Raw genomic sequence first — 18,716 nt, 5'->3', positions numbered from 1 at the left:
TACACTCGCGAGTAAGTACATATCGCCCGATAGGCAAACGGCAGCTCACGCATGCGCCTGTCAGCACGTCCTGAACAGCAATACCGGCTCCCTACCTGTACCGAAGCTGTGCGCAAGCGGGGAGACTATAGAGCCTGTTACACATGCGTTATTTACATCAGTTATGCACATATATGACGATTGCAGTACAGTACATGCATCGATAAGTGGGAAAAAGGTAGTGCTTCACTTTAAGTACATTTTCGCTTTACATACATGCTCCGGTCCCATTGCGTATGTTAATGCGGGGTATGCCTGTATGTATATATATATATATATATATATATATATACACACACCCTATGCACGCATGACATATACACACACACAGCAACAGCATACACACACATACATATATATATATATATATATATATATATATATATATATATATATATATATATATATATATATATGTAGAGGTATCAGTACCGTGTTAGCCGAGCTTCAATAATCAAAAAATAAATAGATGATACCGTTCTGTGGCTAACGAAATGCTTTTATTTGTGCGAGCTTTCGAGATACACTGATCTCTTCTTCCGGCGAAGAAGAGATCAGTGTATCTCGAAAGCTCGCACAAATAAAAGCATTTTGTTAGCCACAGAACGGTATCATCTATTTATTTTTTGATTATATATATATATATAACCCTGCTGTCCTCTATGCAACCGGCCCAGGGTGAAATTGCACCCCCCCCCCCTGCCCAACAGACCAGCCTGCCCCTAATTGTGGTCAAGCTCTGCCAGCTACTGCACTTACTCTCTCACCTGATGTCTCTGTAAGTCTTCCAACATACCACTTACATTGTAAGACATCTGGGGCAGGGATTTCCTTTCCTATTGCCTGACTTTGTTGCACTTATTGCATTATAATTCCCTGTACTGTACTGTCTCTTTTGTAAAGTGCTGAACACACTGTTGGTGCTATATAAATAAAGATATAAATACATAAATAATAGGATTTTGAACTAGATTAAGGAAATTATATGAACTGTACAGATGTATTGTGTATCCTCTCACCATGTTTACAAACAACTTTTGAAAATATATGTACTGTTCTGTTTATTTGTAAGGAAAAAAATTGACATCAATCACCGACATATAATTCATTAACCCTTTGAGTGCCCCAAGACGTAGTTACTAGATCATAGGGTATGGCAGGGTAAAGAAAAAAGCCTGTTTTACTTGGAGATATTGCACCCTGCGCTTCTATGGACGCGATCTACACAGAGGAGGAATGGAAGGGGAATGACCCCTCCCCTTTCATTCCGTCATCAGTGACGAAGGTCACGTGATCGCGAGTACGGGAGGGGCTGTGGCACTCTGACGCCTTGGACCCCCCCGCACTCAATGGGTTAAACATGTCAGGCCATTAGTACACTTTGGAGGGACTGCCCATTTGAGAAAGGAAAGTCGCAGCTAGAGATTTCTCGTTCCATGGGATCTCCCATTTTGTCAGGAAGGAAGGATCCAACGCTCCACGGTTTTTAAATAAAGTAAATTTATTGTGCCACACATTTACAAATTTACTTTATTTAAAAACCGTGGAGCGTTGGATCCTACCTTCCTGAGTATTGCCTTGGAATATACCCGACAGGTACCTCCTTGAACCAGCAGCACCGGTAAACTGTATACATTTAATTAATCATTGTGGAGTGCAGCATAACCCCTTTTAAATCTCCCATTTTGTAGCATGGCTTCTTTTGCACTGAGGTCCGCGTCATCGGTATTTGGACAGTGTGTACCAGCCACACAATAGTCACTCACCGCAATGTTTTCCTACTTTTCATGTAGTATCAGCAGGCATATCAGCAGCAAATGCTCCAGCAGCAGTTTTTGATGCACTCCCTGTACCAGTTACAACACCCTCCACCTCAATACCCAACCATGGTAAGTTCAAAACAAATGAGCAAATAATGTTGTTGCTATAGTATTTGTAGCTATAGGTCTTTGTAGAATTGGAGTGGAAGACATCCACATTACTTCACTTTAGTGTTATATGATAATGCTGGGGGGAAAGGATGAGCATTGAATTATTCATGCACCTCAACCCATTTATGAAGGTGTTATAGTAGTTTCTGACACAATTTCTTTTTATAGGGATTCTATGATGCTCGATGTTTACAGTTTGTATATGTTTATATGGCAATATTTTGACCTGTAATAGCCCAACTGAATCTAAGAAGAAGGGAAAAAATCCACCAAGTTCATTGGCACCATATACAAGAATTGTGTGTATACTGTAGAAGAATAAAGGTTGATTGTGAAGGAAGGAATAATAAGGTTATTTTAGAAACCTGTATGTGAATGTCACTGGCAAAGGTTATTCAGGTATTTGATATATTGATAAAAGACTTGAAGTTGACCTTACCTGTATAAATTAGATTTTTTTAATTCTACAGCACACAAAATCAAATGATGCTTTACAGAGCCTCCACCTACTTTATAGAGGAATGCAGGCCAGAAAGTAATTTTCTTAATACATAGCTTTCACATTTGAGTGCATAAATCCCATGAACAGACAATAAACAACTGTGGCTGATAATCTGAGAAGCAAATCTGAAACACGAGTGTCACTAGCATTGCGTGTCTGTTGCAAAGTGCATGATGTGATTATGAAAATAATGAATGAGAAGATGAAATAAGTTTACAAATGGCCATAAAGATTGTCGCCTGTCTTGTTGCTTACTAGCAATGGTGTACCTTCTACCTTCATCTTCCTTATTCATTATCCTATTTTTATATCTATCACCTATGATTATCATTATTTTAGTTTTATATATATATAATATATATATAGAGAGAGAGAGAGAGAGCACAACCCCGTTATAGCGCGATCTGCTACAACGCAGATTCGCTTATAACGGGGGTCTGAGCATGGCTCCCGATTTAAAAATATCCCCATGTTTGTTTTTTTTAGAAAAATAGCCACCGCGCGAGGACTTACCGGGCATCTGCAGCTTTCTCCTCTCTCCCTGCTTCATCAGGCTAGGTCCACGTGCGCGGCATACATCTCCAAGGTTTTTTTTTAAAAAAATTATTACATTCAATGCTTTATTTCTAACCGTCACACACACCTCCCCCCACCTCCTAAAATTATTATTTTTATTTTAATTATAATTTATAAATTATTATTTTATTTATTTTATAATTTATAAATTATTATATAAAATACTAATTTATAAATTATACCATACCATGTAGAAATCGAACTCATGACCCTTCATACACTAGTAGGGATTCTCTACCACTACACCATAGGATTGGTGTGATGTCATTGACTCTATTATCAAACTTAACTTGTACTGCACAGTACTGCCTTTCAGTACTGTGCACTAGACTGTACAATGACATCTGTATAATTACATCTGTACAATGACATCACACCAATCCTATGATATAGTAGCAGGTAAAGCATAGCTCCCAGTTTATAAAGGGTCATGGGTTCGATTCCTGCATGGTATGCTAAAATTATTGGTGGTGGGGGGAGATGTGTGTCCCGTTAGTAATAAAGCATTGAATGTTATATAAAAAAAAAAAATCTCGGAGATGTGCGCCGCGCACGTGGACGCAGCCTGATGAAGCAAGGAGGGAGCTGCAGAGAGGAGAGAGCTGCAGATGCCGGGTATGTCGACCGGTTATAACACGGTCTCATTATGTGGACCCCGAGCACTGCGTTATAACGAGGTTCAGCTATGTATGTATATATATATATATATATATATATATATTTTATATATATAGAGAGATATTGATGCAAAAACTTGCCATTTTTTTCATGTATTGGTAAGTTTACTGATGTTGTAGAGCACTTTTATTTGTGACTTGTTTACAGTGTATACTGATTGTCTTGATAGGTTCATCAATACCAGCAGGCTTACATGCAGCAGCAACAGCAGCAGCAGCAGGCCCTTGTTCAGCAGCAGCAACAGCAGCAGACACATCCTACTCAGTATCTGACCTCCCCTGAGTTCACACCAGCCTTAGTTTCTTATGCAGCATCACTCCCTGAGCATGTGAGAGGTGTTATGAATTCACGCAGTGCCAACAGGTAAGTAATGCATGCATGGCCCTACCCAGCAAATAATTGGGGAATGTTGCTGAAGACTAGCAGTCAAGCCATAATGATCGTCTTAACATGGAATTGCCTTGACAAAACTCCACTCCTACACTACCTTCTTGCAGCTATTTGTATAAGTAATACCTTTTGTTCAATCGCCATGCTAGTATCAGCTCATATGAAGAAAATATAAAGCACGGCAGCTCTTTATCATCTCTCCAGCCTTTGCTCTGATAGAAATGGAGTGAAATGCAGTATGAGATTTTGAGATAGATACAGTTTACTTTCTCATATCTCATTTATTTCAAAAGATAGTAATGGCAATGGTTCCCCATGCAGATATTGGCTGTTTGCACCCATGGTATTGTTATGAATCCTGTCCTTACCAGAGAAGCTATTAGAAGTCACTGTGGGATCTTAAACCCTTTCGGTCACGATGTTGATATACACTACTGCAAAAAAAAAAAAACATACGGTAATGGAGTTGAAACAGCTCCAAAGTCTACGTGTGCTAAAGTGCCTCAGACTAGGAACAAGTGGAGGGTTCATTATAAAAGAACATAAAATCATGAGACAGTGATGGTGATCTTTGGGTTTAGTAACAAGAAAATACCGTAGGTGGTTTCTTTTGCAGGGAAAGTTATTGCATTATGAGCAGAAGAATGTAGCAAGATCTGCTGTGATTATTAAGCTTTCAAGAGTTCTAGAAGTTTCAAGGCAAATAAGATAAGGAAGTCAGTGTCAGTCTTGATAATAAATATTGTTAATATGATGTTGTTTTGATGATGATTTCTCTGTAATCTCTTTGCTGCCAGCAACACATTGGGAATCCCTGTGGCAGCACAACGCCTAAACTTATATTGATTTTTCTTTTTCTCACATTCCAAATTTTAGATCCGCCGGTATGCCAGACTCAGAAAGCATTTCCAATTTTCCAAAACAGAACAGTAACCCGCCGGACATGTCAAGCTGGAATCCATTTGGAGACGATAATTTCTCCAAGCTAACTGAAGAAGAATTACTGGACAGGGAATTTGACCTTCTGAGATCAAGTAAGGGTCAATTGGAGGCTTATTTTGCTTCACAATAAATATGGACACAGATCTAACATTGCCAGAGACTGCCCTGGCTTGTGGGCCACCATTTTGTCATAGAAACTTCTTTCTGAGCGTCTGAGGGCAACATTGCATCCAGCTTTATAGGAGACGTTTGTGAGCAGAAAAGAAAAAAACAAAAAATGAAAACTCCTACTGGAAATAAAACCAGCCACTGATGATACTGTACTGTATATCTAACCTCTTGAAACAGTATACTAAGGGACTCTTAGTATGTCCTGGTTGTTGGCTGCTCCATTGTTACCAGTTTGATGGACCAGTGATGCCCTTTGAAGACGCCTGAAAGAAGACTTGGTCCTGTTCACAATATGTTAATGTTTTGTATCGTCCAATTGATAAGTGGCTTTCTTGTTCTCTGACATGGTAATAGTTGAATAAACCTTTTCATCTCTATTGTTTGTTTTGCTTGAACTTGCTTGGTCCCTTTTCTCTCTGTCCTTCTTCTACACTTTAACTACTATTTCCGTAGTTTATACCTCTTATTTCTATAAATGGTGGTTCTACAAAGAGGACAAATACTCACCAGTTTAGTGAACTATTACCTATTTTTTAAATTATGTATTTGATTTATTTCATGACACCATAAGATATATGCTTTCGCGAGTCTTACAGTTTTACAAGAGTATTGTAATATTTTGCAACCTCTAATCTCACAAAACAACATAGATTTTCCAGTGTTTCAAATTCGGAGTATTTTTGTTTATTGTAGTTTGCTATACCTTTTAGTGAATCAACATAAAAGTTCTTTATAAATACAATTATAATGTACAGATCTTTGAAAACCTCACAGCCCTCATTAGGGCTGTGTGCAAACCACACTTGGGAAAAAAAGACAAGTGAGATTTCAAAAGCTCTTTACATTATAATAATTTAATCTACTATCACGATGAACATATAAATGGTACAGTATCACAATTTACAGTCCGATTAATCTACACTACCTCAGGACCAATACAGCTAAGGTCCATTGTGGGCCAACGCACCTGATCCGGCTTTACCTGCCATTGACATGAATGGCAGCCAACGCCAGATGGAGTGTGTTAGCCCACACGGACCTTAGTGAATCTCCCCCTTAGTAAGTGTGTATGTATGTAAACAGGCATATCCCGGTTTAAGGACCCTCGCTTTAAGTACACTCGCGAGTAAGTACATATCGCTCAATAGCAAAACGGCAGCTCACGCATGCGCCTGTCAGCACGTCCTGAACAGCAATACCGGCTCCCTACCTGTACCGAAGCTGTGCACAAGCGGGGAGACTATAGAAACAAAGTGGATGTGATGCTTCCAATTGAAACCAGTCCTGAATTGGATATCCAGTATTATTTGAAACCACAATGGGTTAATCCATCATACGAAGGAGTGCCCCCAATAGAATTGATTAACTACTGGTGGGACAGACGTGGAATCAGCACACTCACACTCACACTAGATTACAATAAATTAAACCCAACCAGTATATCATAAATAAATGGTCAGTGACCGTGGTAAGCAGGGATACATAAAAGGCACTGCGGCTCTTTACCTGTACTACCAGGGGGGCACTCGTGTCGTGGGCGGCGTGCGGTCCATCTCTTTGAAGATCCACAGGAAATAGAGAGCGTTGATGGCGCACTGCCAAGGAATCCTGTAGAGATTATTCAGGAAAGGAAACAGCCAGGCCACTCCAGATTGAGAAAAAAAGCTTCGAATTTATTGCATGCTGATTTAGACACAAAAAACGGACAGGTAAACGCACCTACGCGTTTCGTACTTAGTGTACTTTATCAAGGTGACCACAGTGTGTTAATGCTGCTAATTTATACTTACCTAAACCACCTCTAATCCAATGGCGCGCCACGTCACTTTCGCGCGTCTCGCGGAGCAAAGGCGGCTAATCCAGTCGCCTGTATCAGCGAGATCTAAGTACGAAACGCGTAGGTGCGTTTACCTGTCCGTTTTTTGTGTCTAAATCAGCATGCAATAAATTCGAAGCTTTTTTTCTCAATCTGGAGTGGCCTGGCTGTTTCCTTTCCTGAATAATCTCTACAGGATTCCTTGGCAGTGCGCCATCAACGCTCTCTATTTCCTGGGGAGACTATAGAGCCTGTTACAAGTGCGTTATTTACATCAGTTATGCACGTATATGACGATTGCAGTACAGTACATGCATCCATAAGTGGGGAAAAGGTAGTGCTTCATTTTAAGTACATTTTCACTTTACATACATGCTCCAGTCCCATTGCGTACGTTAATGCGGGGTATGCCTGTATGTATATATATATATGCACACATATACAGTGTGTCTTAAATAACAAAATTACTAATCAAGTCACACACCACAGAGCCACATAACTTATGAGTCATTTGAAAGTTGTTCTATTTAATGTCAGTAAATTCCACTATAAATATTCTACTCCATCGCTAACTAATTTAAACTCCTTTGGGCTAAACGGGACAGAAGTGCAGCATATATGACATTGTATTGTACTTAGAGTTCAGGTACAGTGAGCCTTTTGTATGTACTCTGAGGCACTGGAAGATCACAAGTCTGTTTTCCCAAGGTGATAAGGAGCAGGTACAGCAGTTCGAACAGGTTCCCCAACTTCAAGACAAATGCTGTTACCACTTTACTAATCCTCATTGAAATAATAACAACATCTAGTACAGCTTCACTTTTCAACTGTCCCATGCGATTGTGTAAAATTATAAAATAACAATACTGTATTTTGCTTCCAAGGCTTGCGTAGCACAATAATAATGTATTCTGTGAAAGTTGAAATATATTGCCCCAATTTGAATGTATCTCCCATAATATTCCCCAGATCATATTATAAATCTCTTCTGCTATCGTAGGGTTTGTATAATTGCATACAATATTTTACTGTAATTTTCCCTGTTGATGAACGTGCCACAGCACTGACTATCTTTGATGACAGCTCCTGTACAACATACTTTGCTTCTTTGTTAATGCAGTATCATTACCATCTCTAAAGACTTTCTATAATGCTCTGCTGTGTTTTTGAAACACAATAAAATGGTCTATTAAATAGGAAATATTAACAGAATGTATTCCTTAATAACTGAAAGAATGTGCGTAAGTATCAGGATAGGAAATGCATATAACATGTTAGGAGCATATGATTGGTGTCTTATCCCACAAGGGGTCCAATACACAATAATTTGAAATGATTTAATGGAGTGGAGTGTAAGAGTGATGTAATCTTAGTGCCAAAAGGGCTTGCAACACATATATCTATTTTCACAACTTGAAGCTGCAAGTAAATCTCTCATCTAACACAGTATTTTCTGTGTTTCACATGGTGAAGCTGTATGATGCATTACCCTTTAACTAAAATTAGCTTAATTGAAATTTACACTAGACACAAAAATAAGGTGGTGGTTAGGCCGCAAAACAATTTACTTAACCATCATAATGAAGATAACCTCTTGCCTCCCAGCTACAGAAACATATTTCATAAATAACAATGGCTTCTCCCATCACAACCAAACCAACAATTTAACACCATTCCTGAGACCATGCACAGATAACCATGCTCGGAATTAACCCTTCTCCAAACTTGTGCTGTGACAAATAAACCACCTTTCTTTATCTATATATATTATTTTATATAAATATAACATAAACGTATACATTAACAGCGGAGAGAGAAGGGTGGGAATCTTGATCCAGTCTTCACAGGTGAGTGATAATAACTTGCTACTGTACATCTGCCCTTTATTTACATCCCCAAATTCCTGCCCAAACTTGATTGCTCCCTGCCTACCACTGCTCAGTCAATGATTTGATCCTTCCCCTCAGCCTAGCAACACACCTTCAACCAATCCCTAAACACCTGCCTTTTCTCCACCTGGTAACAACCTACACCTTTCCCATCTAATTCACCTGCTTCCCATTAACCAATCACATTTCAGCCCCTCTGACAAAAGTTTAATCAGAGGTCATCCCAGTCCTATGTCGCCCTTTGGCTAATTTCCTCTGTGGCTTTCATACTCCTATCTGTTTAAATTGTTGAGTAAATGTATGCTTGCTGACATATACCAAGACATACTTGAAAACGAGAGGTAACTCTCAATATATTGCTTCCTGGTAAAACATTTTATAAATAAATAAATATGTGCATCAGGTCAAGTGATAGAATAAATGTATTAGTGTTAATCCCATTACTTATTTTATATAAAACCATTTGTTGAAGATGCATTGTAAGGAACCCCAACCATCTCTAATAGCGCGTATGAGATCAGATGCATTGTAAGGAACCCCAACCCTCTCTAATAGCGCGTCTAACATCAAATGCATTGGAAGCAACCTGTCTCAATGAGGCTGCAATACAAAGCCTCAGTAGTCTGAGAAACCAACAGGGAGCTGGTTAATTGCAGCTAGACAATTAACCAGTCTCCACCTGGTAATCAGACGGGTTTAAAACTCCTGCTGAAACTGCACCCAGGGGGAGTCTTGAGCACACAGGAGAACTGTGTTCTGACAGGGAGACACAAGGGGACCAGGTCTCTATGCCTCGACACAGAGGACGCATGACCCTCAAGCAGACCACTATCCAGACTCCGGAGACTGACATGAAAGGCCACCTGCATTGAGGTACCTTTTGAGACTTTGGGGTGATAGACTGGTAAGGGGCTTTTCCTCCCAGTCTTGTAGAGAGGGACTGGGAAGTGAGTTAGCCCTTACACAGGGATAGATGTTTGTTTATTTTGTTTCTTTTTGTATGCTTTGCCTTGTTAGAGGGACAGGCTGAATAAAGCCATGTTTTTATTTCCCAAAATTTCTCCTTGTGTGTACATCTGCACATGGTCTTACAAACCCCAACCCTTTCTAATAGCGCGTCTGAGTTCAGATGCATTGTAAGGAACCCCAACCCTTTCTAATAGCACGTCTGAAATCAGATGCATTGTGTGGAACCCCAACCCTCTCTAATAGCGTGTCTGAGATCAGATGCATTGTAAGGAACCCCAACCCTTTCTAATAGCACGTCTGAAATCAGATGCATTGTGTGGAACCCCAACCCTCTCTAATAGCGTGTCTGAGATCAGATGCATTGTAAGGAGCCCCAACCCTCTCTAATAGCGTGTCTGAGATCAGTGTTGTAAGCCCCTGAGCCACTACACGGCAGACCACATCTCAAGGGTCCCTAACACTAATTTAAATTCTTAATAACCTGTGCATTACCAGGAAGAATGATTTATAATAAATCTGTCAAAATTAGTTGCCTAGTTCTAAGTCTGATTGAAGCTTTTATTAACCTGTACATTACCAGGAAAAGCACTATGTATTAGATTTGTCACAATCATACTGCAAGCAAGCAAGTTCCCCTGAGAGTGGGAGATGCTATGGACTGAGCTTTTAACCATTTAAATGAGGGAGGGGGTGAGCTTCAACAAGATAGGAAGAGCCACCTTCCAATCAGCTAAGACCAGCTGAACAAGATTTGTAAAACATACAGGACACCTGCAAGCTCATATTGAACCCCCAAAATAACCACAACATATATATAAGCATATAGGTGTCACAGAGGAGTGCTACTGAGCATGGCGATATATATTTAAAACCAGAGACAGAACATGAAACACAGACAGAGCTCAGTGCACATCCAGTGAAACCTATACACGGTACAGTGCCTAAATATATATGTATAGATATCTATTAAATAAAATGGTCTTTTAGTTTAACATTTTGGCCAAAGTGTTGTAAGCCCCATGCCAGTTTAATTTGCTTGTGCATTACTCCTTCACTGTTTATAACTCCTTCCCTGCCTTTACCGGCAGGGGGACCAGCACGTCATTGTTTTGAAAAGGGATTCTGGCTCCCTAGCATGAAATGCATTAGCTGTCGGATCCACTCATACTGTATGTATATATTGTGCATCACAAACCTGTTTATAATATCCTGCATTTACTTCAAACAATGTTTCTGCAATAATACTTCAACAAAGCAACATACTCTACTTTGGATCTTCAACAGTGAAGTGAAAGACTCAGCTATGTAACCACTCTATCTTTAAAAGGTTCTTTCATCTTTGGAAAAAAGTTCCATAGCTGTGTAAATTTTGACCTAAATATATTAACCGTTTAGTTGCCAAGTAAACATTTGTTTATAGGATTCACAAGTGTATAACCTTAACAGCACTGCTTGACATACAGTATTTACTGTTGCTTTGTTTATACCACAGAAGTGAATGCACTGTGAACTGTTGCAAATTGTAGCATCATACACATGAACATTTTGTCTCAGACAGGGAAACCAAGATTGAGATGTATACCCATGATTAGGGTGTTTCTTTTCCCAACCTCTGCATATACTAGCACCTGGAGGCAATTTGGTATCCAGGGTGTTTTCTGGCACAAGTACTATTGGACACTAATGGAGTAAACAGCACACACTGTGTTAACAATAGAGGCAAGATTTTTAATATTTTTAGAGTGTTTTTTTTGATAGAAGAGTTTAATAAAATGTTATTATTTTTTTCATTTTTTCATTGTACTTACCTCCTTGATGTCTTGCACTAACAATGCAACTCTGGGACACCTACTGTTCAATCATTAGCAATTTACAGGCTGAGTGCAATATAATGGGAACCTTTTGGTGATCAATTTCATATTCCTAACAGAAAAAAGTTTTTTTATAAATACACTTATAATAATCTCACAAAAACATTACTTTATCAACTTTTCTCTTTTTACAAAAAGTTATGTATGAATATATGATATCACATAAGTGTTAAAAAGAAGAAATATAATCATTGTTTTGAAAATCCTCCTCCCTAAATCACTCCCAATCAATCTCTATAGTGATATCATTATAATCATGTTAATGACAATAAACTTTCTAACCGTAATAAAGTGAAGCAAAATAGATACAATTAGGCAGAAAAAATACTTCTTAATTAAGACTGTGTATACCATTAGGTACTAGGTAGTAAACTGAACTAATTAGATTATTCCAACAATTATCTTATTTGTTATTTCAACAATTTACTTTCGATTTCCTTGTATACCTCCACAGCTTTAAAAAAATGTGCTGTACACTTTATTTAAAAAAAAACAAAACATATCTTAACTAATAGTGCGAATTAATATTAAAAATAGAATGGATAAAGATAGTATATAATACTAAAGAGAAATAAGAATGTTTAATACATTGTGGGTGCTGTATTATTTTGATAATTTACAGTATAAGTCTGAAAAGTTATTTACTGTATGTTTTTGTGTTTCCCATGTTTGTTCTATCCTGCTTAAACTTCTCCTTTCTGAATGAGGGCTGAAGAATATGTTAGCTTAAGGGGAAATATAAAGATAATTGTATTAGAATTGCTCCAATAGTTATTATATTGTATAAATATTATATAAATATTTTTTTCAAAGTTTGTGTTTAAATGGGAATTTACAGTATGTTTATTAAATATATATATATATATATATATATATATATATATATATATAGATATATATATAGATATATATATAGATATGTATCTATCTGTACTGTGTTAGCTGAGCTTAATAATCAAAAATGAATAGACGATACCGTAATGTGGCTAACGAAATGCTTTTATTTGTGCGAGCTTTCGAGATACACTGATCTCTTCTTCTGGCGGTGTTACAATGAATGAAGCAAAAAAACGGTTTTTACTTAATATAAATATATATATATATATATATATATATATATATATATATATATATATATATATATATATATATATATATATACAGTGGTTGACAAATCACCAAAAAATCTACTCGCCACACAAAAAAATCTACTCGCCACCTAGTACCAAACGTGTGCTGCTTGGGCCAATATTTACTCGCCCGGGGGTTAAATCCACTCGCCCGGGGCGAGCAAATGTATAGGTTTGTCGAACACTGTATATATATAGGCCATACGATACCGGTTGCAACACGACATCAAGGGACAGCACGCAGGTAAGTAAATCAAAAATGTTCTATATTTTTGTGTCTTCTATCAAATATAGAACATTTTTGATTTACTTACCTGCGTGCTGTCCCTTGATGTCGTGTTGCAACCGGTATCGTATGGTCTGTTATTGCTTTATGGGAAAAGCACCAAAACTTATTTACTTGCATTTGGTGTGCCGGCTGTGCATTGAATTCTATATATATATATATATATATATATATTGTAATTTTACTTCCAACAAAACTTTGTAGCTACAATAATTCCTTTCTATATAATTTGTTTTTATTAAGAAGTTATAATCTGAAAATTAAAAACAAGTGTTGCTGCATGTTAAAATCTCTGTGTTCTCATTGTGGTAATAAATTGGCATACATGTATGTTATCATGCATATGTTCATTATAAAAGTGTGAAGGAAATTATTTTGATCAACCTCAAATGTGATTGAACGTTTTGGAAAAGCAGAATTATGTGTACGCTCTATAAACATGCTTCCCTTGTATTCATCATTAAATCCCAAACCATATCACACACACTCTTCCAAATTATATGTGTTCAAGAAGTGGTGCACACGTGGTATCCGGTATATTGGCCACCGGTGCTCAACACCAGTGGTCCTGCATACAAACAGCTACAGTACCACCGACAGTCCAAATACACAAAAGTAGTGGCACTTGCATGGTCTTCACAAAAAGATATCCAGTTTATTAGACCAGGAGCGACGTTTCGGTCCGCTGGCAAATGGTTTCAATACGACGCTCCTTGTGTCTAATAAACTGGATATCTTTTTGTGAAGACCACCCTAGTGTCATATTATACTGTATGTGGAAATCATTGGTTCTTCATCTTTAAAAGTCAATATACTTTTGAACAGAGGAGTCCACCGCAGTATTTTCTTATTTCATGATAAACACAACGATAGATTAAAAACACTGTAATTTACAATGTGTATATGCAATATGATTTGAATCCTACTGTATAAGTAACCCTTACAATAAGGTGTAATCTGCAGAAAATACTACAGTATAATAAACTATTCATACGGTACTGGATATGTTGTACCATACAAGCACAAATCGTCTACAAATCTGTTTCTATTGATATCATCAGACATTGAAACAGGAGTTAGAAAGGAAGACCCATATGTACTAATTCATATTTTCACCATATATTTACAATTTTTATTTGTATTTCATTATATTTTTATTTGCTATCCTGGAACGTTGACTGCTAGCTTAAAAAGTTGACTTGTTTGGGTCAAATACTGTAAGACCTCTGCACTAGTCATTACTTCCTTTCACCTGCAGAGATCTCTTTATTTCCTTTCTTTACTTTCATTCTTTATTTCTTTGATCTACCAGTTGTCAATATAGATTGGCATGCATGCCGCCATTTTTATTTTATTTTTTTTGTTCTGTTTTATTTTATTTTTTTCAGGCAGAATCGAGGAGCGCAGGTCTTCCACAGACGCCAGTATAGAACCTCTTTCTGCTCCACAGAACCAGATTTCAGAAGATGCGTTCGGTTCTGTGCCTTTCATTTCTGGCTCAGGCAAGTTCTGCATACAGTAGTGCATCTAGTTTAAGCAGTTTTGCTGCCTAAGAAAAAGAATGGTGGAACTGTGAATAACGAGCTGTAATTATGTAGCAACTGTAAGGAGACTAACGGAATATTTAATTAAGCCTGAGTTCAAACTTTTTTTGGAAGGTATGCACAGGTGAGCTAAACTTTAGGCGAAAAATGTTTCGAAATTCAAGTGTGCTATTTCAAATAAAATCTCAAATAAAATCATTGTAATGTCTATATATTTTTCTCTTGCTAAAGAGGCAGGCATGATTAATTTGTGATGCCATTTACTGTATCATACAGCAAGTATAAGAACGCTTGAAGTTTGTATAAGGCTGCGGCCACGCTGCCGCTGAGCGCGCTCTTGCTTGAGAGCGGTGACGTCACCAACTCTCCAAGCATGAGCGCTTGGCTGTCCTGCTGAATTTTGCAAGCGCGAGCGGGGGGCGTGGCCAGGGGCGTGTCATTGGCTGGATCGGGGCTATGTCTGTGTTTGTGTGTGGCTGTGTGCATTGACTGGTGCTGATTGCTTGCTGAAGGGTCATGTGACCCTTCAGCGCGCTTGAAAATCAATTTTCCGTGTCTCCCCAAGCGCTTAACTTTGCTACTGTAAGCGTACATGCACAAGTGCGCGCAGCGTCAGCATGGCCATTACATAATAGGGAGCGCGCCAAGCGCGTGTCGCATCAGCGTGGCCGCAGCCTAAAGCAGCAAAACATGTGAAATCTTACGGTTTTTTTATATATATAAATCTGTTCTGTAATATTAGATAGTGATTTTTTTAAAAGTAATTAAATGCCATTTTTGCCACTCTTAAAGCCATTATTAATGAGTCTTAATATAATGAGCATCCTTTGATTTCTATAGCAGGCTTTAATACACTTTGCCAGCAGTGCAAGATCTTTGAAGCACTTTCCTATTTGTGATCATTTGTTGCCAAAATTCCCAGCAGTTTGAGTTACAGTGGGGAGAAGCCCCTACCCATGGCTGCAACGCCCTTTTTGCCTGTGCATCATATGTATGTGTGAGAAATGTGAGGGCAGCTCAAGTTTTTCATGTTACCTTTCACTGATCTAATATATAAGGGATATTTGCCATCTGCTTGAATGCACTTATATAGACATTATATACTATATGTTTATTTGCTAAATTACTATATTGACTACATTTTGTAAAGTAGAACTATCCACTCTTTAAACATGTGTCTCTCCATGGTGCTCAGTGCAATAACTTGGCCCTCTTCATCACAAATAATATTTAGCATATATACAGGCAGATGCTTCAAGCACCGGTACAGGTTAGCACACTCGATCAGGTGTTAACTTATTCAAGTCAAGGGCACTTGATGAATCTGCCCCATAGATTTCAAAGTCTTACCTAAAAGGTCATGGTGCATGTTCATACATGAAAGTTCATTGGCAAAAGAAAAAGTATTAACTTGCCTTTAATGTGTTATTTTTTTGTAAAGTGACCTTGTCTATCGATGTCCCAGAACCAATTTTGTATTCTTGAATTTAAGAAATACAGCATCAAAAATCCCTATTCTGGCTGTTTAATACTGGCAAGTAAACAATTGTCATAACAAGCTGATGAATTTTTTTTATGTTTGCCCTACATTGGAGATAAACCTCAGAGACAGTTTTTAATTTCCAGTGTTTGTCTTTCTTGAAAACAGCAGCAGAGCTGTAAATCTCCAGCAATGCTGAGCAGCTGCTTCTCTGGCGGTTCTCAAAGAAATAGTGCAGATTTAGGTGAAACGTCTCAATAATCCTTGGGCCTGACATGTGGCAAATTTACTGTGAAATGCTGGTGTCAGTATGTTACCGATTGTGAGAAAGCTTAAAGCATGTTGCTCCCACCCCAAATGACAATGCAGTAGAAGGCATGTAATTACTAGTTACAAGGCATGCATCAGCTTTAATCGGATGATGGGAAAAAGAACATCAGAACATAACATTTCCTTGAAGACTGGGCTGATCTTATATGATTAAAGATGTTCCTCTGACTGATGGTGAAGGGATGAGCATTTGTCCTCGAGACAATGCAAACCTGACACCTGTTTTATAAAGTTCCAGCAAATGGGGATACAAATTCATAATTGGATCATTATCACACAGGTTATCTGGGGTTGGATGTCAGGTATAACCACAGAAGATGCAGCATTATCAACCTTACTCTTTGATCAAGTCCTTATTTTCTAACTCTAAATCCCAGTGTATTCTGGTAACAGTCATGTACTGTCTGTCAATAGAAAATGGAGACTTGAAAAACCTTTACTGGTCTACAATACAGTATGTGGTTGATTAGGATGTGGATGTTTATAATCTGGATATTTTGTACACTTTTTTTAATGCTAAATAAGCCTATGATAAACCTCAATGCCTGCTTTACCAAAGCGTCCAATAAGAGGGTAGATAACATTCCAGTACAGTAATATTATTTCACCTCTTTGCTTAATTAATTTTAAATAAGACAGTTGTTGCAGGTCACACCATGACCTTCAACTAATACATACGGTCTCATATAACTGTTTTACCCCTTAGCACTGCAGTGTATGTGACACAGGAGATTCACTGAATAATTCATCGAGATTCATCTCATAAGGGGTATCAGAGCTCAATCCCATGTTAAATTACAGTCATGTCACCTGTAGTTAATGCGTAATTGCGCTCTGATAGACATCTTCATAACCTGGCCTGTATGAGAGAAACAAATATCGCAATATTATTCTGCAATTTGTCACTATTGATTGATTTATTTTTACTAAAGTGAATATGAGATTTCACGGTGTAAGTGCTTGGTTTTAAATATACATATTTACAGAATGTGTGGCTGCTAATTGACCTCTAATCTTCAAGATGCCCTTTTTGCTCACAAATAGCCCCGGTGTGGAAGTTATTACTCAAGGTTGTAGGGTTGCAGGAGCTGACAACTAACTAAAAAAACAGGATATGGAGAGCCTGTCACACCAGATGTATGAATAATAAATTGTTTTTATTGTTTCAGTCTGGTGTGACAGTCTCTTCCATATACTGCATGTGTATTTGCAGCCGCTGAATGGTCTGAGCAAGCAGCAAATTATACAGTTGTTGGAGTGCTTCTTCTACAAGTCTTCTCTCCACCTAACTAAAAAAAAAAGTTGTGTGTGCTGAGCACGCGCATTTTAAGTGAAACTTCTTTGTATTTGTGATGGTGATATTTTTAATTAAAATTCAAAACGCAAAAAAGTTTGACTTAGACCGCGCGTGCTCGCACACACCTCTGTTTTAGCTATTTGCACTGATATGGTTTGTGATGTCTCCATCACAGCGTAGGATCTTAGGCAGGAAACTTAGAGTTTGTTGCACAGGGGGTTTATTTACAGGATACAAATTAAGAACAAAACATAAACAAAGAACCTAACTCCACTTTGGGGAGTACTGACTAATACATCTTAGTCGCTGACTAACTGTGGGAGAGCTAAGCTCTTTCCCCACCTTGCACCCTGTACCTGTGGACAGGCAGTAGCCCCCTTGCAGTCTCTCACAGGGCTGTCTGTGTATGTGGGCCTTCAGATCAGCACAGCAGCAGCAGTAAACTGTCTGTCTTCCTTTTACCTTGAAGCTCATTAATTAGGGCCCATGTGAGAGGGAAGAGAACACGCCCTTGAAGGTGCTGGGTCCTATGTACCTCCCCTCAAACACCTTCTGCTTGAGCACATCACAGGTTATACTAACTGTCTGTGTGTGTGCGTGTGTCTCTGCGTGTGCGTGTGCATCTCTGTGTGCATCTCTGTGCGTGTGCGACTCTGTGTGTGTCTGTCTCTAGTGCCTCTGTGTGTGTGTGCCTGTGTGTGTGTGTGTGTGTGTGTGTGTGTGTGTGTGTGTGTGTGTGTGTGTGTGTGCGTGTGTGCGTGCCTCTGTGTGTGTGCGTATGTGCGTGCCTCTGGTGTCTCCCAAGCTGGGTTGTTGTTGCTCCTGCGTCTGAGCTGGGGACCAAACTGGCGGGTGGTGCACATGTGTGCCGAGTC

At 38.5% G+C, this 18,716-nt stretch overlaps 1 protein-coding gene across 5 annotated transcripts in view; it reads left to right on the top strand.

Annotated features, from left to right (window-relative positions):
- BMP2K (BMP2 inducible kinase) overlaps window positions 1-18,716 on the top strand; it is a 164,046-nt gene that overhangs the window by 142,280 nt on the left and 3,050 nt on the right. For all 5 annotated transcript variants that reach the window (XM_075606622.1, XM_075606618.1, XM_075606614.1 and 2 more), the window contains 4 exons: window positions 1,833-1,928; window positions 3,896-4,089; window positions 4,993-5,150; window positions 14,579-14,692. In XM_075606622.1, coding sequence (XP_075462737.1) covers window positions 1,833-1,928; window positions 3,896-4,089; window positions 4,993-5,150; window positions 14,579-14,692 — 562 coding nt within the window. The remainder of the gene's footprint in view (window positions 1-1,832; window positions 1,929-3,895; window positions 4,090-4,992; window positions 5,151-14,578; window positions 14,693-18,716) is intronic.

Source organism: Ascaphus truei, chromosome 1, assembly GCF_040206685.1.
Source record: "Ascaphus truei isolate aAscTru1 chromosome 1, aAscTru1.hap1, whole genome shotgun sequence".
Classification (NCBI taxonomy): Eukaryota; Metazoa; Chordata; class Amphibia; order Anura; family Ascaphidae; genus Ascaphus; species Ascaphus truei.
The sequence above is the reverse complement of the archived record's forward strand: the minus strand, read 5'-3'. Positions and strand labels throughout refer to the sequence as shown.